General features: G+C 42.2%; 1 protein-coding gene across 4 annotated transcripts in view; it reads right to left on the bottom strand.

Moving 5' to 3' along the window:
* GART (phosphoribosylglycinamide formyltransferase, phosphoribosylglycinamide synthetase, phosphoribosylaminoimidazole synthetase) overlaps positions 1–22,290 on the bottom strand; it is a 63,832-nt gene extending 41,542 nt beyond the window's left edge. Inside the window, exons 1-8 of one of the 4 annotated variants that reach the window (XM_054974262.1) lie at positions 22,259–22,290; positions 12,059–12,203; positions 8,436–8,531; positions 7,612–7,786; positions 7,373–7,484; positions 4,799–4,867; positions 3,867–3,992; positions 1,053–1,140 (exon numbers count right to left, since the gene is read on the bottom strand). In XM_054974262.1, coding sequence (XP_054830237.1) covers positions 1,053–1,140; positions 3,867–3,992; positions 4,799–4,867; positions 7,373–7,484; positions 7,612–7,786; positions 8,436–8,531; positions 12,059–12,203 — 811 coding nt within the window. In that variant the 5' untranslated portion in view covers positions 22,259–22,290. Of the gene's footprint in view, positions 1–1,052; positions 1,141–3,866; positions 3,993–4,798; positions 4,868–7,372; positions 7,485–7,611; positions 7,787–8,435; positions 8,532–12,058; positions 12,204–12,543; positions 12,563–17,412; positions 17,490–21,918; positions 22,038–22,258 lie in introns of those variants that run through there. The other 3 variants (XM_054974261.1, XM_054974260.1, XM_054974259.1) reach the window with 3 other exon arrangements.
* Positions 22,291–23,985: the final 1,695 nt, after the last annotated feature.

The following is a 23,985-nucleotide window of genomic DNA, read 5'->3' as shown; positions in this document are numbered from 1 at the left end:
CATAATGCTCCCATTTTGTAGTCACACCATTGGCTACCCATCTGTTACTGGATGCAATTCAAAGTTTTTACTAGCATGAACAAGGCCTTCATGGCCTTGGCCCCTCATATCTCTGCTACTGCCTTTCCCCCTATGTTCTGCCACGGCATCTTCACTCAACTGTACAAGGCCTTCTGCACATATCACTCTGCAGCTGGACAAAATCAACAGCTGCCTGTACATGTGCTTTCACTGTGGTAGCCCCCACCTTATGGAATGGCCTGCCTGAGAAGGTCTGGAAAGCTCCCGCTCTCCTGGACAAACTATTCAAAACTAAATTATTCAGGAGGACTTTCAACTCAAATTATAAGGCTGTGCCATAAGAAATGGCTCATAGAGATGCCTTGCTAAGGGTCAAGGACTACAGACTATGCTACTGGGTACTGTCTGCTGATGTAGATATGCTCCTACTGGGCATTTTCCACATAGTTAAAGAGGTCATGTTAATTAGTTACACTTTATTTCCTAAAGATTGCAGGTTCCTAATGCAGCAGATGTTTTCAATAAATAACAGATACAAATTCTATAATATGTTCCATCAGCTGAATACTTATGGAGAGATAAGGAAAAAAAATTGGCTTGAACTGCCATATGGGATCAGAATGGCTTAGAGTTGCCTTCTTATGGTTCCTGGCTCCTGCTGATTGTATTATGAGAGAAAAGGGTGAACTGTGCTCATGCATATTCTATTTTTCTCCAAGAGAAAAAAGAATGTGTGAGATCCAGTTCCCCAGTCTAGGAAAAAGAGATCTGCATAGAGCTCAGTAAAGGTGCATATATATCTACTGCAACATTTCAATCATTCATTCATAGTTTGCTTTTCTCACCAAGACTCAAGGCAGATTACACAGTGTAAATCAAATGACAAGCAACTCTCAAATTAGGTTCTTCACAGCTTTATCAGTTGCAGTAGGTACTGCACCAGTCACAGCTATAGTCCCACAGCACCATTACTTGTGATGCTACTAGAAAGATATGACAGTACAGGATATGACAGTACATCTCCCACCTACCCATGTAAGGTATACCATCTCTTCTCATTCCATCAACTGTTTTCTGAAGAATAGAATTTCTGATTTTCAGAAGCAGATCCTTGGATATCTAATAAGATATTATTTAAAAACAGTATTTTAACTATATGATGTTTAACTGGTTTCTTTTTTATGTTATTTCATAGAACTTCAGGGCAACATTAGAAACACAGACACAGAGAGCTGGAAGGGATCCCAAAGGTCATGTAGTAGAACCACCTGCATAATGCAGAAAATTCACAGCTATCTTCTCTCACCTCACCTCCCCCAGTGACCCCTGCTCTATTGCTCAGAGGAAGGCAGAAAACCTCCAGGATCCCTGGACAATCTGGTCTGCAGGAAAATCCCTTCCTGACCCCAAAGTGGCAATCAGTATTACCCTAGGCATGTAAGAAAGGGCCAGGAGAGCCTAGTCGTGGCTCGTCTCTTCACGCCCTCCAGTCCTGTTCCGTGTACATTCATATTGAGTCACAGAATCAGCATTGCTGTCAGGTGGTCATCTAGCCTCTTCTTAAATACCTCCAAAGAAGGAGAGCTCACCACCTTCCAAGGAAGCCTGTTCCACCAGCTTGTCAACATCCTTCTTAAACTGTGGTGCCCAAAACTGAACACACTACTCAAAATGAGGTCTAACCAGAGCAAAGCGGTACCTTCACTTCACATGATCTGAACACTACACTTCTTTATAAAACCATGTTTGCCTTTTTAGCTACTACATCACACTGCTGACTCATGTTCCATGTATCTACTAAGACCCCTAGACCCTTTTCACATGTACTACTGCCAAGACAAGCCTCCCCCATCATATAATTATGCCTTTGATTTTTTTCCTACCTAAATGCAGGACATTCCCTTTATCTCTGTTGAATTTCATTTTGTTAGTTTGAGCCCAGTTTTCCAGCCTGTCAAGATCACTTTGATTCTTATTTCTGTCTTCTACTGTATTTGCACCCTCTCACAAATTAGTACCTTTTGCAAATTTTATGAACATTGTGAGGGTACCTATTCACAAACTTAAGGGTGACTCCAGAAAAAATTATGGGGGTAGGCAAGGTCTCTTATACAAAGCTACAGGTCATTGGCCTGACTTCCTCCAGTCTTGGGGACAAATGCCATTAATCTTCCCTGGGTATACCCATGTATGAGCTATTAATGGGTAGAGTGATAGTTCAATGGTAAAGTATTCCCTTGGCATACAAATATCCAGGAACTGGCTGGGAAACATTTTTTTCCCAAGATCTTGGAGAGTTACTAGAACAGACAATAGTGACCTAGATGGATTAAAATTTTTGATTGAGTGTATAGTCATGTTATATAACTGAGCACTTGCAGGCTGTTAGTTTTTCCTTAAGCCTTAAAGACCAAGACTAACATTTACCAAGTCTTCTTTGATAAATAAATACTTATGTAACAATTCAGCAGTGCAAGCATTTAAGGGACAACTCAGTCTCCCTTGCTGCACCTTTCCCTCCCTCTTCCACATCACCTGCTCTGCATGAGGAGTATTAAATGAAAAACATTCAAGCAAACTAATAAAAAAGTTAAAGGAACAATTTTGCAATAGTTAAAAAAATCAACAGCAGATACAACATTAAGGTAAACCAGAAAATGGCTCTAATTCTTAGTCAGTATAAATATAGTTTTCATCATATATGCAACCTTGCAATAGTGCATCTCTAAAAAAAACCTTGTAAATGATAATACGCTTTTCTCAACAAAGATATTACAGTGCTCTGCACTTGTATGATACATCTGTGCTGCAAGTATGAGTTCTACTGGACAGAGAAAGGATCGGTTTTGTGTGTGTGAATTTGCCCCTTGAGATTTGCATGTGCGATTGAGCCACTAGTGACCAAACTGTTGTATCATGTTAGCTATGACACTTTTCAACTGAGTCAGTTCAGAATCTCTCTGCAAGTCAGCAAATGATGAGAAACTACGAACGAGCCCTAAATTCAAATTTGTATGCCATATAACAACAACAACAACGAGCTTACACAGTGCTCTTATAGACAGATTAGTGCACACTTAGAGCAGTGAACAAAGTCAGTGTTATTATTATCCCAACCATACAGGCTGGGAAACTGGGGCTGAGAGGAGGGGCTTACCCAAGGTCGCCTGCTGAGCTCATGGCAGTGGTGAGATTTGAACCAGCAGAATGATGAGTTGCAACCAATTACTTAACCACTATGCTATCACACAGACAGTAACCAGCTCTAGAACAGTAACCACTGCCCTTTCACCAAAATGTGTAAAATTTGCATGACCAGCCTGGCTATAACCACCAGCCAGAGAAACAATAGCTGCAGGGAGACAGATTCACCCAGGGTTGCAAACTGCCTGGAGAAAAGAAGTCCTGCCCCCATAACAGGCTTAATGGGATATTATGTAGCAGATGATATTGTTTACCTTCATGCCATGAAAAGCTTCACCTACTCACATTCAGAGAGTAAACCTCTATTTCTTTCCTTTCTCTGTAACTTAACAGCCTACAAGCCATATGTCAAGTATTTTATAAGTAGTTTATAATTCTATGGATAAATATGGCGAGATGACATGTACATTTTTTTATCTTGCCTGACAGTAAGATCTTTCATTTCTGAAAGATTATGGCAGACTCAAATAAGCATGAGGAAAGTACAGGATTTCACCAGGTCTGACAAGGAGAATCACTGTGTAACTCTTGTTGAGTTCCACTAGCACAAAGCTGTTTTTCCTATCCTCTGTTTTCACAGCAGAACCTTTGTTTTTAGGACTACATGTTGCCAAAGGGGCAGTGTACGAAGAACATTTTACCTGAGGTGCTGGGGAATATGCTCCCATGCCACCAGTGTTTGGACCCTGATCCCCATCCATTAACCGTTTGTGATCCTGGGCAGGTGGCATGGCAGCAACAGTGACACCATCTGTGAAGCATAAGCACTAAAAGGAAATCAGAAATAATGGACACCTTAGAGAACTGTGCACAATAACATAGGAAATGCATTGGGTTTTCAAGCTTATAAATCTGATTATTAATAAGCTCACGATTATGAACAATACAGTCCTCATAACGAGAGACAGAAAAACACCTCTGTGGATTAGGTTTTACTCCCAATGGCATTATTCCAAGAAAAAAACCCTTTGGTAGGAGAGCAGAACTCTCTCGTGCAAGTTAGGAGCACCAAGACAGATTCTATTGGCATATGTTATCATACTTTTCTGAAACCACTTTTACTGCAGAAATGTTAAGTACTAGTCCTCAAAACAAATGATAAATTCCATGTTTTAAAACAGAAGTGAGCCTTGGAGCTCTTTTCTGCAAATAATAATAATAGGACTTGTGATGTGCCTTTGCTCTAAAGCAGCTCTTTAACAGTTACAACTGCCCAATCGCATTAGCAAGGGTCATGGAAATATTCAAACTTCTCCAATAGGAGGTCACTCCGAAAGCACTATTTATAGGGCAACATAATATTCTGATAATCAGGAAATTTTGCTCTGGCAACTTGTTAGGAAGAGTTTGAAAGGGTAAATCCATTGTTTACCTCAATTAAGATTAGGAATAAGAAACTTGTACCTCATATACAGAATGGCCACAATGCAACCAAAGTTAAATACATTTAAGTTCCATTGATTTGACTAGGGAAGGGTTAAGTGCATACTTAATTCTCCCATCGAAATAACTGAATCATAAAAAGGATTAACAGGATCATACACTGTTTATGTTCTAGACATTATGCACTTACGGAAACCTCTTCTCCTTCAAGAAGTTCTTCAACAACAACAGTTTCTCCTGCTGTTCCAAAGGGTTTATCCTGCATTAAAAAGATATACATCTTATTTGCAGACTTGTCATTTATAACAATATTCTGAAAGAGGGAATCAGCCCAACTGAGCAGAGAAGACAAAAACTTTTTAGAATCTTAATCCATCTACATTAGCTATCCAAGCCATAGAAGAGGTCTCTTTCTTGAATTGCTTTTATTTTTAAATGCTGGCTTTAATCAAATCAGGTATGAAAATACTGGAGATACTTCATAATTTCTTACACATTTCAAATTCCAAGCTAGAACAACCTCAGATGAAAGCTATTGTTTTGAGTTCAGAGGAATACAACAGACCCTTCTAAAATTAGTCATAGACATCTTGAAAACTGTCCTGGTTTTGTTCAGTACAGGACTAACTGAACAAAATAAAAAAAATATTTAAAATATTGGTTCATATTTGCATTAAATAAACTGATAACCACACCATGCAACAGCTGGAATAGAACAGTGGCTAGAGTGTCAGCTGATGACTCAGGAGCTCCAGGTTTAAACCCCTGCTCAGGTATTGTCTTTCTAGAGTCAAAGGTCCCTCTAGTTGATCTTTAAGATGCTGCTGGATCTGGATTTTGCTCTTGACTGCAGACCAACATGGCTACCCACCTGAACTGCTCAGGGATGAAGTGTCAGGTGATCTTGGGCCAGTCACTCCCTTTCAGCCTAACTTACATCACATGGTTGTTGTGAGGATAAAAAGTAAGAGAGGAGACCCACATATACTGCCTTGAGTTTCTTAGAGGGAAAGCAGGATAAAAAGGAGACTGACAGACATATTAATAGATAAGGTTAATATCAGACTGGAAACCATACATAAGTAGAAGCTAAATCAGGGGATCTGTGCCTTGAGATCTACTTCATTAAATACTTCAGTAATAGTTTAGCTTCAAGCACATAATTTGAAATACCATTCCCAGTATCATAATTAGTTGTAGGATGTTGCCCATCAAACCGCCATTTTTGTTGACCTTTCTCTCTTTCCCTCCATTTTGGCAACCAAGACCAGCCTTGTCTGCTAGTCTCATTAGGTCCAGAAAATGAGTTGTGAGTAGGGATGTGCGTTTCGGCATTCAGAATGCCGAAAGAATGCCGAAACAAAAGTGTTTCGGCTTCTTTCAGGGAATGCCGAAACGTTTCGGGGAATCCCGAAACGTTTCGGGTAGCCGAAAGAAAAAAGCCGAAACGTTTCGGGATTCTTTCGTCTTTCATTCGGCTTTTCAATGGGAAAATGCCTCCGTCTTCCCGGACGTCTGGGGGAGGCATCTTCCCACCGAATAAGCCCAAAATTGGTGGGGACCTTCCTCTAACCCTTCTCTAACAACCACCCAAGTTTCAGACAGATTGGACTTTGGGGGGCCATGTTATGGCCCCCCAAAGCAGGTCCCCCCATCCTCCCATAAAGGAGCATCTTCTTCATTATTTCCTATGGGGAAAAAATGAAGAAGCAGGCTTCCTTTGCCAGGGGTGGCATTTTGCATGCAAAATGCCCCCTTACCCTCAGGGGCCCTTCTCCCACCCCTCCTCCCACCCCCCACCAAGGCTCAGCCTGCTCCCACTTGGGGGGGCCATTTCATGGCCTCCCCAAGTAGGTGCTCTAATCTCTACCAGCATAGGGAACAAAGGGAGAGGGCTGGCCTTTGCCAGCCTGTTCCTGGGGTTATGGGTGTGGGGCAGGTGGGGGTGGATTTGGGTCTGTGAGGGGCTAATGTGGGGATTTGGGTCTGTGTGTGGCAGCTGGGGGGAATTGGGTTTGTGTGGAGCTGTAAGGGGTGGAATTTAGGGGCTGAGAGGACCTACTTGGGGAGGCCATGAAATGGCCCCCCCAAGTGGGAGCAGGCTGAGCCTTGGTGGGGGGTGGGAGGAGGGGTGGGAGAAGGGCCCCTGAGGGTAAGGGGGCATTTTGCATGCAAAATGCCACCCCTGGCAAAGGAAGCCTGCTTCTTCATTTTTTCCCCATAGGAAATAATGAAGAAGATGCTCCTTTATGGGAGGATGGGGGGACCTGCTTTGGGGGGCCATAACATGGCCCCCCAAAGTCCAATCTGTCTGAAACTTGGGTGGTTGTTAGAGAAGGGTTAGAGGAAGGTCCCCACCAATTTTGGGCTTATTCGGTGGGAAAATGCCTCCTCCAGGCGTCCTGGAAGACGGAGGCATTTTCCCATAGAAAAAAGCCGAAAGAATGCCGAAATAATGCCGAAAGAATCCCGAATCCCGAATCCCGAAAGAGATTCTTGTTTCGGCTTTCAGCTTTAACGATAGAGAATTTTCTTTCGGCTTTCTACTTTCGGCTATAGCCGAAAATTTTTGGCTTGCACACCCCTAGTTGTGAGTCATCTATAATACAAAGGCTGAAAACGAGCAGAGAAGGGGCAGGACTGGGCATAATTGCACATAATTTCATCATATGCACTAGGAAACAATGGCATTTTTAGAGAGAAACACATTACATTATATATTGATGGGAAGGCATTAATGTGTCTTTGAATAAGCTCAATTCACCTGCATTATTTCATGTACAGCTCTGCAAGCTTCTCCTTTGTTTGCAGCAACAATTACTCCTTTCCCAGCAGCCAGACCACTTGCCTTCACCACAAGAGCATGGAACTCTGCACTTGAAAGAAAGAAAATGGAAAAGGAAGTAAGTAACAGGGACTGCACACAAACACTAAGCTGTGGATATATTTTCAAATTCCAAAATGACTGAACATGTTTTTTAAAAAATCAGAGAGAAGATTTACCTATTAATAAAGGCACAAGCTTCTTCTGCACTAGTGAAAGCTTTCCATCTTGCAGTTGGGATGCCATTCCTATCGAGAAAGGCTTTAGAAAAGCTCTTGCTGGACTCTAGCTGAGCTGCCTTGGCTGTAGGACCAAAGCATCTGACACCAGCAGCTGTCAAATCGTCAACAATTCCTAGCAAAAAAAAATATCTCAAGGTTATATACTCTCACCAAATAATTATTTTTAATAACAATTTCGAATTCTGAATTTTTCTATTTTAGAAGAGTAATGGGGTGAGATTAACACATATTGGACATCCATAACCATTGCTGGAGCTAGTTTGAGGCAGGTAGCCATGTTGGTCTGTAATAGAAGAGCAAGATTCGAGTCCAGTGGCCCTTTAAAGACCAACTAGATCTCCAGAGTGTGAGCTTTTGACGGTCAAATCTCCCTTGTTCAAGGCAGGAAATACTGTATCAATTCCTGGGTAAATCTGGAAAAGCCACTTAAGTGTATCCAGTGGCCTAAACGTAAGAACTGGGTATCATGGGGTAGGACAAGAATTGGGCTCATATTTTGAACAAATCTTAGTGTGAATGTTTTTGGTCTCTGAACTGTTTGCCAAGCATGAAGGCCAAAAAATTATTTCTTAAATATTAGATGTAGTATTCTGTTCTCATCATTACCATCTTCTGCTAGAAGAGATACTTTGTTCTGTACACAAGTTATCATTCACAAGTAACTATTTGCAGTAATTGTTTAAAATCAGTGAGTGAATACTTTAAATAAGAAATAGGAAATGATATAACAAAATACTTTTTATAATTTAGTTTAGACATACCTTCAGCAAGAGGAACTTCTGGACCAACCACCACAAGTCCAATCTTCTGGTCTTTGCAGTACTTCCCAAGTGCAGAATGGTCACTGATAGAGACAGCTATCAGTAGACACAAGGCATAACTTAGTTGTAACCAACTGTACTGTCTATTTCTTACATCTGTTTACCTGTGACCACAAAGCAGCTCACTAAGATGGGTTAAGCTAAGAGATGTGAACATCAGAGCCTCACTGGGGATTGAACCCAGTCATTCAGCCTATACTTCCCTCCTGATTAGCAAGTAGCAGAAAATAATGGGCAATTTCCTACAGCCTAAGGATGTTTCCACTAACTTAAGTGGTTCTTCCACTCAAGAAAGAGACATTTAAGTTGAAGAAAGTCTTCTTAGGCTGAAGGACTCAAACCTTGCTTGATAGGGTTGCCAACCTCCAGGTGGGTTATAGACAGGACCCACCAAAGGAGACAACTCCAGCGATATTTGCAATATTTTTTAAATTTATAAATATAGATCACCCAATATTCTTAAGGTGCAAGTGCCTATGCTCTACCAAAGTCAAACCAATACCTCACATCATGTACATAAATACATATCAAACTACAATAAATACAGTCTGAACTGGGCTTGCTTGAGGCCCAAATCAACCCGCTGCAAAGTGCACATGTGTCCCCGTGCTTGTGCAATGATATTACTTCCAGGAAGTGACATAATCGAGCATGTGTGGGGGCGCACATGCTCTTTGTGTGTGCATGAAAGGCATGATGGGAGAAGCAAAAAGGCGAGTGCTGGGCCCCACACTCTCACTGGGAGGGTAAGGGGACCTGGCAACCCTACTCCCCAGGCTCTGCCACCGGATCTCCAGGAATATCCCAACTCAGAGACGGCAACTATAAGAAAATTGTGTGTGTGTGTGTGTGTGTCTATCTCCCCTCCCCAAACCCCACCCACTCCAGGCTACACTTCCCAGATCTCAAGGAATTTCCAGCCTGGAGCTGGCCACCCTAAAAGTGGTATAATATTTCTATCATCTCCCATGATAATAAGCTTAACCACAACTCTAGAATGTTATACACAAAAGATTTTGAAATTTATTTTGTACACAGCAATGTTTCAATTTATATTGCAAACAGAACACTGCATGCCTTAGCATCTAGATCACTGGCCAGTACCCACTACAGGAAACCTTATGTAGCCTTTGTGCTACATAAAATCAGGAAGAATGCTCATGGAGAAAGGGATACTTTATTGTGAATAAAATTGGTGAAAGCCACCTTTCTTTTAGAAAGCAGACGTTGGAACACATTAGTTTTAATATACAGCTTGACAAACATTTCAAACAGCAATGTTTGCTTGTACGGAAGATAAGAACCAAATAAATGCAGAATGGCAACATTCTTTTCTGACTTTTATCAAGAGTAAATAAATCCAAAGTCTAAAGTGAACTGGTCCTTGTGAGCCAAGAGGCCAGGACAAGGTCCTGCCCCTCAGTCTGCGTGACAAGCATTGGCTGGATGCAGGGGGCAGAAACTGCACCTTCCTTGCCAAACATGAAGCAATATATCTAACTGGCTTGGCATATTTTAACTTGAAGTCTTCTTTCTTGCCATAATGTTATTCTGATATTAATTTAATAACTCTTGATGGAGAATGGTCGGAGATAGGAAAGTAGGAGCAATGGACTGTTTCAGATTGTGGCAATTTTTCTGTTTTGCTTAGCTTTGGCAGTATCATCTGAAGGCCTAGAAAACTGGGATTAAAGGACAGTTTTCCATTTCTAAAAGGATCAAGCCAAGAGTTTTAAGAACTTTTTAAAAAATCTAAGCTCTCTCCATTTCACCAAGGTTAAAATTCAGGATGCAGTTCTTAGGCTTCATGGAAACTTTCTGGAACATGCAGACAAGAAAAGTCTCCACAGGAAAACAATAATATGTATTGTCGAAGGCTTTCACGGCCGGAGAACGATGGTTGTTGGGGGTTTTCCGGGCTGTATTGCCGTGGTCTTGGCATTGTAGTTCCTGACGTTTCGCCAGCAGCTGTGGCTGGCATCTTCAGAGGTGTAGCACCAAAAGACAGAGATCTCTCAGTGATCTGAGAGATCTCTGTCTTTTGGTGCTACACCTCTGAAGATGCCAGCCACAGCTGCTGGCGAAACGTCAGGAACTACAATGCCAAGACCACGGCAATACAGCCCGGAAAACCCCAAAACAATAATACTTTATCTATTCACAGCAAATGATTCTCTTTCTGTCTCTCTTCCTCTGGGAGAGAGGTTACTAGGAGAGAAAACCAATGTTAACACAGGTAAATACAGAGAGAATTTTGCTTGATGCTCTGGATCATGATTGTCACACGGACACATATGAAGTCACATTTACTGTGCATACCTAAAATTTAAGGATTTAACTTTTGATCAAAGGCCCCAGTTCAGAGAAGAAGATCCAAGTATGGAGCCGAGTTTAAAATGTGGATCTGTTTCTTTGAAATGGGAACAGCAGGCAGAAATCAGAGGTGCCTCCAGAGGTGGGTGTCATGTATCTGCCCTGCATTGCTTTCAATGGAATGTGCATGCTGATGTACAACCTCATTCATATTCTGAGGCAACTAGATCAGGACCAGGGCTAAAATGTGCAACAAGGAGTTGCTACCAGCTGTAGCCACATTTACATGCTTATTTAACACTCTGTCAAATAGTATTTAAGCCCACAGAAACAAAATCAGTTACAATAACTATCCCATGAGATATCCTTCCTCGCATAAAACCTGGGAGACAATTAAGAAATACCCACCAGTTTCATTAAAAAATTATATATGTTTTTTATGTAACTCAAGAAGAACAAAAACATTAATACTCAAGCAGTGATTGTCACAACTCAATTTTTCCAATTTATGACACAGAAAAAGCAACAAAAGGAAGCTGGCAGACAGCCTATTACTTCCATTAAAGACACTGGGTTGAATGCTCCGCTGACGGAAAAGAGAGGCAGGGTCATCTCACTCACTTCCCCTCCTTATTGCAGCTCCCCATCCCATGTAGCTTTCTGAGACACTGCTGTGGTTTTACCTCTGACCCACAGCAGTATCTTTTCACTGGGGGAAGATCTGCTTCTGTCAGTGGAATGTCCAGTGGGTAGAAAACAATGTTCAAGTGGCACAGATGCTACAAATCCAGACCCTAATGCAGGTAAGATCTGTATGGAGAATAATTCCAGGTATTTCCGACTTTCTGGTATGAGGCAATACAAAGTTCTTTAAAAGCTAACCACTACTATAAGGGTCCAGAAGAGTCAACGGGAATAATGGCATTCTCTTCCATACGCAAGAAATCAGGAAAAAGGGCTATTCACTTGAAAACTGAAGCATTGCCTGATTTCCTTTCCACCAGAAGTGCCTCTGATGGTACTGCATATATACACAGACTAAATTTGTGCAGAATTCAAAATGAATACGTTGGAATTGCTGCTACCATTAAGGGAACAGACAACACAAGTTCTACTGTATTTTTAATTGCTTCAGTAAATCCACAAGATACAGCCTAGAGGAAATAAAATCCAAAATGTACTGGCAGAAAATACTGAAATATTCCTCTCTCTGTGCTATGCATTTGCACTTATTTCATGTTTTTAATTACCTGAATTAGAGATTTTCCCACTATTAGCTGTTCCGGCATTTCCTGGAGCAACCAAGACCTGTTTCACATGTGATGACTGAGCCAGTTTCCAAGCCAGAGCATGTTCTCTGCCTCCGCTACCAATCACAAGCACCAGATCAGCCATCTAGATATGCAGAAGCAAGACATGTGCAGTATTAAGTGTTATGCTGAGCAACAGAATAATATTCCATCCTGATGATAGCACAGAGATTTGCAGACTAATCCATAAAACCTTGGGAGTAAGCCACATTGAACAGACCTGAACAGGATTCTAAGGGGAAATGCTTAGGACTGCTGTCTTGGTTTTGCCTGTTGGTACTATCATATGTGCACATAAGTTTAGTTCAGTATGAAAACTGTTCCTTCTCACAGATTTACATACAAGTAGGATTCATCCAACTTGACTAGTTCTTCAATAGCTGGGAATGGTCCAGACTGACTGAATGAAATGTTTATTTTCTTACCCTTCTGGGGTTTGTAGCTTTGTATCTAAATCTCTCTGCCGACTGAATGTAACACTTCATGCCTCAGATGAAGTAAGGGTTTATGTAGTGATAAATTTGTTAGACTTTATACCAGAAGATTCTTTCTTATTCTAACTATAGGTTTCAGCATTTCACCCCATCAAGCTGTCCCTCTGTTGCAATCTTTGCAAACATGGCATTTACCTTACCCACCCCCTACAGAGTCATACTTAAAGAGACTGGTTGTTGACCTCTCTCCTGTAAATGTGTACAGTTCCTTCCAATGTCAAGCACAGATAAAAGCATTAAGGCAGGATTTGCTTTTTTAGGTATTAAGACATACACTTGCAGAATGACAGAGTACATTTTATTAGTAACTGCACATTTTATTAGGGTTGTCAAGGACACCCCACACACTCTTTTCTAAGCTAAAAATGAAGCTTTCCACAGGTAAGACTGAGCAGGCTTTCCATCAATAAGCAGTAGCAAGCCTCACTTCCAAGTCAGTAATCTCCCAATTTGTCAGACGCTAACCACATACCGACTTTTCATAATGGGACGGTCCACCTTCCAAGGGCATTTTGCTTACTTAAGTCACCACAACGGTGTATGGTAATCAAAACGGGGAGGGAGTGCAGCAAGAATGACATAATTTTAGCTGTTAGCAATTCTGATAACTATTGTAGTTTTGGTTCGGCAGAAGCTTGTCTAACTTCTCTTTTAAGCAGAAGTGGAATCTTAAAAACCTTATGCAAATGTACATCACTTAAAAAGATTTTTGAAAGGACAGGTTTGAAAGGACATGTACCAAATCCTGCATCTCCTCTTCCAGAACAGCATTTCCATTTGTGGTTTCTGCAATTTCTGTCAATCTCCTGTCCCACAACAAATTACCCGCTTTGCCTCTTATGCTGTTCCAGAGGGTCTGCTGACACCCATCTCAGTGGGCTTCAAAATGAAGGATAAAACTCCTGCTCTGTGATGTCTGTGGTTGGTTAGATACGCACCAGTGATATAAGGGAAAGCAATTATCAACCCAGCCTTTTTCCTTCTTAAAGGAATGTTGGAAAAGGTTGAAAAGAAATTTCTTATAGAAGAAACAAAATGTTTGCCGTCTACTCAGTCTTTTAATTAGGATCTGAGAGACAGTATAGTACAGGACAGAGAGCCCAACTGGAACTCTTGGGTTCTACTGCTCACCATGCTATGATGCTTACTGGGAGAACCTGAGCTAGCTTTCAAACCTTGGTTCCTGTCAGTAAAAGGCAGGGGATATTTTGGCCTCCCAGTCTATCCCTGCTCCCCTTCCGTCTTGATCTGCAGGGAGATTTATCAGTGCCAGGCCAAGCAGCAAATACAAGGCAACTTGCAATCATGCAAGGCTACCAGATGACATAATATCACATAATTCATCTGGGCTCAGTAGCAGCCTTCACACAACTTGGCTGGGCCTGGCAATAGCCATCATATAATTCACATGAGCAGCCTATTACCATGTGACTTTTTGCAACTTTGCCAGATTTTTCCCAGGGAGAGGCTGCCGGGGGAGGGGAAGAGGAAAAGCTGAAAGCCAGCTAGGAGTCACACGGCTGTCAATATCAGACTAGGATCTAGGAGACCCAGGTTCAAATCTCCACTTTGCCTGGAAGCTTGCTGGGGGGCCTTGGGCCAGTTACTCTCTCAGCCTGATATATCTTAAAGGAGGCATAAATGAATTTAATAAATCTATCATAATAGAAGGACGTGTCCATCCGTATGACTGTGACAAGTATAACTCCTCAGAAAATAAAGCTAGTCAACTCAAAATTGGCCACTTGCTTAGTCCCCTTGCTGGGTCCCCTTACCCTCCCAGCAAGGGGGGGGGGTACCTGGCATTCACCTTCTTCTTCTTCACACGCTTTGCACTGGGCTGATTTGGGCTCCAAATGGGTCCAATTCGGCCTGTTTGGGGTCCAAATCATCCCAGTGCAAAGCGTGAGAGTGCTCTTGGAACAGCGTGCTCTAGAGACCAGTTCCCCTGCCTCCCCCCTATCAGCCAGGTGAGTGGTGGCGGGGGGGAGAGGGAGCAGGCCTTCTCCCACGCCCATCAGGGGAATGGCAACCCTACACTCACTTTAGGATGATGATGAGAGTTGCAGTGACAAAAATGAAAGGCACCAGAACACCCTGGCCCATGCAATCTCCAGAAACCCCCACTTCCCACTTTTTGCATTAGAAGCTATGGTTGTCTCTGGCAGGCAGAACTCATCCAAAAATAAAGCTAGGAGCCTCAAAATTGGCCACTGGCTTCAGATGATCTTGCAATGCTGAAAATGGGAGAGAATTGGAACATCCTGACACAAGTCATCAACAGAAGCCCCTCTTCACCATGTTATATGCAATGGAAACTAAGGTTGTACGTTTGCAGCAGGCAATTTAAGCAGAAAATAAATTGTGAATTTCAGAACTGGCCACCAGCTTCAGGATGACAATGAATGTTGCAAAGCCAAAAATGAAGGCAACTGGAACACACTGGCACAATTAGCTCCCAAACATTCCTCTGCTCTTTGCAATGGAAGCAAAGGTTTACTCAAAAGGAGCCAGGAAAGTACAGGCAGCACCAACAAGGAAGGTGGAAAATATCCTCTCTATGACAAAATGAAAGGGGGTTAACAATTTTCCTGACTTATTAAAGCCATTGTTGTGTAATGATTAGAGTGTCAGACTAGGTCAGGATCAAGGGATCCAAGTTCAAATCTCCTTCTTTCTATGGAAAGTTGCTGGCTGACTTTGGACCAGTCACACACTATAAGCCAGACCTACCTCACAGGGCTGTTGTGGGGATAATGGCAGTACACACAGGAATGACAGAACATATCCTCTCGCTTACAAAACAAAGGTTTAAGAACCTTGCTGAGCTATCACAAGATTGTGTCATGATCAGAGTGTCTGACTAGGATCTAGGACCCAGCTTTGAACTCCACCTCAGCCACAGAAACTTGCTGGGTGAACTTGGGTTAGTCGTGCCCTCTCAGCCTAAGCTACCCCACACGGTTGTTGTTGTAGTGATGAAATGGAGGAAAGGAGAATGATTTCTGCTGCTTTGAGTCTCTCTATTGGGAAGAAAGGCAGAATACAACATTTGATAGAAACCTAATTTTGCCTCTGGCTTGTCAAGAAAAAGTGACTGCTCTTGCTGTTGCTTCATCCAGTATTTCTGCAGCTCTTTTGGCAGAAGACAGAACTGCTCATTCAGTATTCAAACTACTATTAAATATCATGAGTGCAGCAAGCAACAGGGATGGCAAGTGGGGCAGAGCCCCTAGGAAATTAATACACTTGAAGACTGGGGCGGGGCAGGTAAAAGGAAGGTTGGTTTGCAAGTGGGAAGGAGATAAGGAAGTAGGGAAATGGGAGATGATATGGGGCGGCCAAGAGAAGAAAAAAAGGGAATAGTGAGGGGAAGGGGATCCAGGGGAAAATAAAGTGACCCCTGCAAATTCTTGGGGGTTCTCTGCTTGTCTTGCAGTAAAGGCAAACTTCTTAAAATTAGCAGGTATCAAAATCCAGAGAATTTCAGCACCCAAACAAGCTGTTAACATTTTAAAATTCAAGATGCATCTATACATCAGTTGCTGCACACCGTGCTACTTTTGAAATCTGGGGGGATTTAAACATCAATTTATGATATGAAATTAGAAGGGGGGGGGAGGCACAGAGATTTTAAAAAATTCCAGGTTCAGGCTGAAATACCAGGCAAATTTACTTACTTGGGAGACAATTTCATCAAGCTCTGTGACATTTATTTTTACATAAATCAACAGAGTATAAGGCTGCACAGGCTGATCAAATATGAATAATCTCTGACATCTCCTCTATACAGATCGCTACACAAAGTTTAGTACGGAATATGACTTGATATTACAATGTTTTAAAACTGTTATACTTGAAGGACCACATCCTCCCATATCGTCCAGACCACCAGGTAAGATCTGTTTTACAAGCCCTGCCTTCAGCACTCTTGCCTTCAGAGGTGAGGCAGGTGGCAGCCAGAGCCAGTAGTCGCACCTCACCTGTGGAATGTCCTTCCCCTTGAGGCTCATTTTACACCTGTGTTGCTTTCTTTTATACATCAGGCTAAAACATATCTGTTCACCTAGGCTTTTAATTAAGGGGTCGATTTTTAAAACACTATTTTACCCTAGAAACTTATTTTAAGCCATCTGTGGTCTGTTTTTATGATCTGTGTTTTTTATGTTGGCCTGGGACCTTTTTAATGCTGTATTTTAATTAATATCTTTTTAACATTTTGTTTTTATTATTTTTATTTCATAAGGTGCCTCAAGTAAGTTCCTGGAGAGTGGCACGAAAATGTTCTACAGAAATAAATAAATAAATAAATAATGCAAAGGACTGATACTGCTCTCAGTATTCTCAGCATAGTAAATGTTCTATGAATATACTACATCAAACTATAAAATCTGAGCTTTCAAAATAATTTTGAAGTTCACACCTGCTATAATTTTTGTCTGTATTCTAAATTGGATTAAAAATATGCAAGGGAAAAATAGGATTTTGTACAATTTTAAAAATACACTAAGAAATTGGTTGCCATGGAGTGACAAATATACTTTTGTATCAAAAAGAGTTCAATCAGTTACTAATATCCTGCTATCAGCGCAGTTCATGAAAAATCATTATAGAATAATATGCCCTAACCCACTGCTTCGATTACTTTTATTTGGTAAATTTCAGCAGTTTTCTATTGAAAATTCTTCTTAGAACCCAGTCTTAGCATTGCTGCAAATCAATGGGACCTTTCCAAGTATGGACTGGAAAGAGAAATAAAAGAGATGCACTGAATAACAAGATTAGAAACAACATACTTACTGTGATGTAGGTAATGGCAATCTGTATTTTTCAGTACGCAGACAAAAAGAAACAGGCAGAAGCCTCCAACTAATAAGCCAATTAGAACTCTACTGCTGACAAAAATCCAACTAGCCAATGAACACGGGAGCATTGAAAAAAGGTGGGTACAATTGTAGGGCTTGTTTATACGTATTTCCTAAGCTAGATCTTTATCTTTACCAAGGAAATAAAATTGTAGCTAATGGAAAAGCTGGTATGGTGTAGAGTTGAGTAATTGACTAGGAAGACTTGAGTTCAAATTGCCATGAAGTTCACTAGGTGACCTTGGAACACTCACTCTTCCAGCCTAACATACTCCAAGGGGCTGCTGTCAGGATACAAGGGGGTGAGGGGAATATAAGGCACGGCCTTGGAGGACAGGTGAGATAGAAATGTAACAGATAACTGAACTGCCTTCTGATTTGAAAAATGATGGCATCAAATGAACCATACAACTAGTTCTGCACATCTGAAGCAGCTTCTCCACTCTGTGGCAAACATTTTTGAAATTCAGGTTGACTTTCTACAACAGCTTGAGATATAGGGTCTGCAGTGTAGGTAAGTCTAAATGTCTAAGATGGAATTGTTCAGAAGAGCGCTTTCCCCCCCCAAAGAGAATAGGTTGTTTAATGTCTATGGGAAAGAAATAGGCAGTTTTATTGATTTTATTGTATGTATTACAAAATTGCAAAAGACAGATTACAAAAGAAAAAAACCTCTTTGAATCATGGCTATACTTTAGGTACATGGACTAGAAATTACCATAAAATAAACTGTAATATCACATTAACGTAAGTCCTAACCTCCATATAACTAGCCTGATGATAAACACAGATGCATAAAACAGGATTTCATACTCTGTGCATGGAAGCATTCTGCCACCTAATTCCTTCTCTCCTGTTCTAAAGATGTATATTAATGGAAATGAAACAATGGCCTTTTAGCACTGGAAACAGTCGTTGTGTCAGCTACATCAAAATATTTTCACTGCTTCTGACTAATTCTGAAAAACAATGTGGAACATTGACTTGGTCATCATGCGCAATCTCTTAATCAGAAAGGATAAGAAAGAACAATAAGCAACACTAATAATAATACTGGGTTGAAGCACAAAAAAAATTATGTAACACCTCGAGTGTGTGTTGTGAGGCAGTACGCAAAAATCAGAGTGCGAAATTAGATGTGGCAGTGGCAACCAAATATGAAAAAATCATTTGGCTAGACTACCTAAAGAGACAAAATGTTGGCTTGGAGAAGGCATTAAAACATGAACTGTTGAAAAGAAGAAGGAAAAGAAGAAAGGAAACCGAGCATTAGAGAGAAGAGACAGAGTTTTAGCCAGGATCCCACAATATGTAAACCCAGCCCAATCACATAAATGAGCCCAACATCACAACATGCAGGAGTGATGTTACATTATTCCGTAAGCACCCCTGGTAAATATGGCCTAGAAATTAGAATGTCCTGTGTCAGGCTTCGGCCAGTGTGTTTTGGGGTCTAGGGTGGGCATGCCCTCCAGCTTCCTGTCTTCAGTGAGCCTTGGTGTCAGCAACCTCAGTGTGGTATAATGCCACAGAGTCTAAACCTCTAAACCAGCCACTTTCTCGTAACTCCAGGAGATTCCCAGACACCACCTGAAGGTTGGCAACCCTAGCACAAGGCCAGAGGGGGGAGGAATTCTGGGTGAAGCTGAATCTTCCTCCTCCTCTCCCTAAACGGAGGTTTGACACTAGAGTTGCCAGTCTCCCAGTGGGGGCAGGGAATCCCCTGATCCCCGCTTCAGCCCCGTCACCACTTACCTGGCTAGCAGGGGGAAAGGCAGAACAGGCCTCCTGGGGCATGCTTCTGATGTGGTGTGATGATGTCACTCCCAGGACATTATCACACCACATCACCAGGAGTGATGTCATCGCACAGGCCCCGAGAGTGCTCCTGCGCTTCTCGTCAGGCTGATTTGGGCCCCAAACAGCGCTGGTGTGAAGTGCTGTAGAACTCCCAGGGGCTGCACGATGATGTCACTCCCTGTGGTGACATAATCACGCTGCGCTGGGAGCTCATGCATGCTTTGCGCAAGTGGAAAGAAAATTCAGAAGATGAATGCTAGGTTCCTCCTCCTCCTGCCTAGAGGGTAAGAGGACCTGGCAACCCTACTAGAGTTCCCAGGTGCCTGATGGTGGTGGGCAAACTCTTCGGGGTTTGCCACCTTGTTGGTGGCATGCTCCCGGAGGTTGCCCACCACCATCAGGCACCCCAGGAACACGTGCTGTGTGCATGCTCCCAAAGGGCGTGATGACATCACCTCCAGAAGTGACGTTGTTGCGCTGGCTGCTGGAGCATTCCTGCGCTTCGTTTGAGACTGATTTGGACCCCAAACGGGCCAAATCATCCCCACATGGAATGCAGGAATGCTCCCCGTGGCCAGTGCAATGACGTCACTTCCAGGGGTGAAGTCATCACGCAGGTGCCGAAGTGTGCACAAGAAGAACCTCACTAGCGGCATGAGGTAAGTGCCAAGTTCCCCCCTCCCAGTGGGAGGGTATAGGGACCTGGCAACCTTGCTTCCCTCCTTAAACCCTGCTGTCTCCAGGCTCCACCCCTTCAAGAATCTCCCAACTTGGAGCTAGCAACCCCATCCTGTGCCAGTCCTTTGCCTGGCCCTTCTTCCTTGGCTGTCCCTGAACCTGCCTAACGAAGGATTGTCTGGGGGCAGGGCTCAGGTGAGTGCAGGGAATCTGGACCAATAACTTCATCTGTTGGAGCTTCTTCTCTGTTGCCCCACCTTCCCCCACCCCAAGATTTCAAAAAGTTGCTTGGTTGGCCTGCACAGAACCCAGAAGGCTGAAAACCACCTCTGGCCTCCTCCTGTAGCCTGTACCCAATGCAGTCTGCCTTGCCTCCCTTCTGAGGTGCATGCCAGGCCCACCAAGCTCTGAGGCTCCAGCTGGCACATCTCCAGGTGCGGCTTCACTCCTGAGCCCTTCTCTGTGGCTTCCGGTCAGGCTGCTTGGCTTCAAAGAGCATTTGGCCACCACTGGAACCCAGTCACCTACTCTAAAGGTCCCTCCAGAGCGGATGGATATAGGTGTGTGAGTGCCATCCCTGGATATCCTGCAAGAATTATAAACTGCTCCTGCACTTGATTGATATTCCCAATGTTACAGCCCTTTGAATATAATGACAAGGACTATTCTAACACTCACATCTTCACCTTGATATTCCTTCACTAGTAATTCTGCAACCAAAGGTGGCCCAATGAAGTTAATCTTTTTTTCCTGATAATCTTCCCCACCTAGAAGTTGCAGACAAATTCCAAATCTGTTTTCTACTTACTTTTCACCTAGGACACCTCCTAAAATTAATCTATGTTTTTCTTTACTTTTGCTGCCTTTGGAATGAATATTCCAATGAATGCTGCAGTAGGAGCCAAATAACTTCTGGCCTTTATATTTTTAAAGAGATTTAGCCATAGGCAATTTTTTTGCTTCTTTTTGCCTCACAAAAAATCTTAGGAAATTTCAAAGTTTGCCTACTCCTTTGTCCCATTTTGGTTGGTCCGAATAAAAGGTATTAATACTGCTGTTGGTTGTGGATTCCCCCCATCCCCCCCTTCATGATTATTTACAATTGCTTTCTTGTTCAAAGAAGCATTGTGGAAGTTCTTTTCTGTTGTGGAGTTGTTCTTAGTTATTAAGACGCTAAAAATTCTGAAACAAACCTGATGACAAATAGCTCATTCCCATTTCACATATACAGCAAGTTAAGTTTGGAAGCAGGAAAACAGCCTTTCCCATACTGCCCTGAATTTAATCCCAATGGGATTTTGCACTTTGGATTCACCAAGCAACATCTGATAGAAGAGTAAAACTGGAAAGCATAAAAATACCCAGAAGTCTATAAATGAAGGTGCCACTAAAACTTCATTCACACTATTATTGCCTAATACTAATTAATAGAACCCACCAACAAAAATTACTTCAAAGGAAACATGACATGTCCATCCAATACAGAGATTCCCATATTATTTTAAAAATATGTCAGGGAGGGACACCTTTGAGCAATATATGTTACCTCAGCAATCAGTGTGTGTATATAATATATTGGATATGGAAAGGAAGGTGGTACAGTACAGTCCAATCCCATCAGATCTCAGAAGCTAAGCAGGATAGTACTTGGATGGAAGACTACCAGGGCAGACTCTGCAGAGGAAGGCAACAACAAACCACTTCTGCTTCTCACTTGTCTTGAAAGCCCCTTGCTGGGGTCACCATAAGTCAGTTGTGACTTGACAGCACATTACACACACAATGCACTAGATATAAAAGGAACTGCAGGATTAGAGACTCCAATGCTGGCAAAAATATAGATATTTCCTAAAAATGTGCACATGTAAAATTCACAAATTGTTACAATCACACTGAGATAACTTTAAAAAATATAAATTCGTTATAAACACTAATTTTAAAAAATGCAAGGCTATATTTATACCTTAAGCTACCGTTGTGCGACTGGTCATCTTTCTTGTCTTGCAAAGCGATTCATAAGTAATACAAATACGATTTGCTATTCAATGCACGGATCATGGGACTTGCGCACAGGAAGAGCCATTTCAAATTGCGGAGAAAAAGCAAGGAAGAAGCGTCTAAGCTTTGAGCACATGGTCACGTAAAACTGGGGCGGAGAGCGGGGGGGGGGTGTCCAAATCCTTTTTTACTGAGAAATTTTAAAACAAAAGTCAGGGCGAGTACTTTGCTACATGTTCTTTTAAAAATGCGTTAGAATCATGCATTACTTTCAAAATCTACCCCCACTCCGAACAAAAACTTACTTTTTTCGCAGACAGCTTTTAAAGTATGGTCTAATCGTTCCGCAGGGTACATGTCGAGAACTACACTTCCCAGAATGCTGCAGTTTCATCGTTCCTTAACCCTTCAAGGGAAGAAGAAAAATAATATATATGATAATAAGGATGGGATTTACTCAGTGATCTCTCAGTGTCACAGGAACAGGCGAAACATCAGGAACTACAATGCCAAGACAACGGCAATACAGCCCAGAAAACCCACAACAACCAACTACTTAGATTCTGAGATCTGACAAGATCAGGCTTGCTGGTGCTACCTGGGTCACAGCTTCTTGATGTGTACTGCATTTTAATTCATGAATTCTGGATAGCCATTCCATTCTGGTGTTCTACTAGTGCTGAAGAGTGCCCTCAAGTCAGAGTTGACTTATGGTGACCTTTGGTGGGGTTTTCACGGCAAGAGACTAACAGAGGTGGTTTGCCATTGCCTGCCTCTGCAGCCCTAGTCTTTTTTTTAAAATTAGTTTTTAGTTCCAACTTATTCTGATAGCAGAGTTAATCAAAAATCTTACATTTTTTTGGTTACATGATATATACCATACATTTCATTTCATCTCTACAAATTCCATCATAATTATATTATTTTCCACTAAGCTATTACCACTGTAAGTCTACTTTCTTTAATTCTAGTACTTTTTTCTTTCCTCATTCATTTAATCAAACATGATGGGAAACAAAAATGGACCCTGCTCTATAGATGGGTTGAACGGAAGTATGACATAGAGACATAACTGTCTGTTAGCAGCCCTGGTCTTTGTTAGCGGTCTCCCATCCAATTACTATCCAAGGCTGACCCTATAGCTTCTGAAATCTGACAAGATCAGGCTCACTTGAGCTATCCAGGTCTAAACCACTGTAAATATTCTTCTGTATTGCATTCACTTTTATAGGATCAAATAATATAACTTAAGAGAACTAAAATACGAATTTCACATCATTTTTCTTTGGCTCATAAAGTTAAAGGCATTCAAGATACGTAGTTCTGAATAAAAGGCTCGTCTGGGAATACCAGCTCCCCCCTGCATAGGCGGCAAGCGAATTTATGCTCGTCCGTGGAGATTAATGGATCCAATTGGGTTCCAGAATGCTCTGCGGGATCCAGTGCCCCCTGGCAGTTCATTAGATGAACTGGTAGAGAACTGGCATGGCCGTCTCTCTGAAGCCATCGACGAAATCGCTCCCCATCGCCCTCTCCGCCTCCGCACCAAACTAGCTCCTTGGTATACAGAGGAGCTACAACAGATGAGGCAGGAGCTGAGACGTCTTGAACGAGAGTGGTGGCAAAGCCGTGACGAAGAAGCAATATAATCTTATAGAGCGTTTATGAAAGCCTACAAGGTGGCTGTGAAGGTGGCAAAGAAGTATTACTATGCCACCTCCATAGCGTCTGCAAGCTCGTGCCCAGCAAAATTGTTTCAAGTAGTTCGGTCCCTGGTCCCTCTCTCAAAGGGAGACCGCCAAATTGATAATTTGGTTATTAGCTGTGAGGCTTTTGGGAGCTTTTTTGCAGATAAAGTCTTGTCTCTCCACCGCGACCTGCCTGCCACGGTTGATACAGTAAGGGAACTGGAGACCCCTTGACTGTCCTCTGGGCCAATCCTAGATCACTTCAGTCTGGTCTCCCAGCAGGATGTTGACAGTAGGGGTGTAAACTTTCCAATTTCCCGGGGGGGGGGGGCTGGGGCTGAGCC

This window comes from Eublepharis macularius, chromosome 3 (genome assembly GCF_028583425.1).
Source record: "Eublepharis macularius isolate TG4126 chromosome 3, MPM_Emac_v1.0, whole genome shotgun sequence".
In the NCBI taxonomy this organism is placed as follows: domain Eukaryota; kingdom Metazoa; phylum Chordata; class Lepidosauria; order Squamata; family Eublepharidae; genus Eublepharis; species Eublepharis macularius.
The sequence above is the reverse complement of the archived record's forward strand: the minus strand, read 5'-3'. Positions and strand labels throughout refer to the sequence as shown.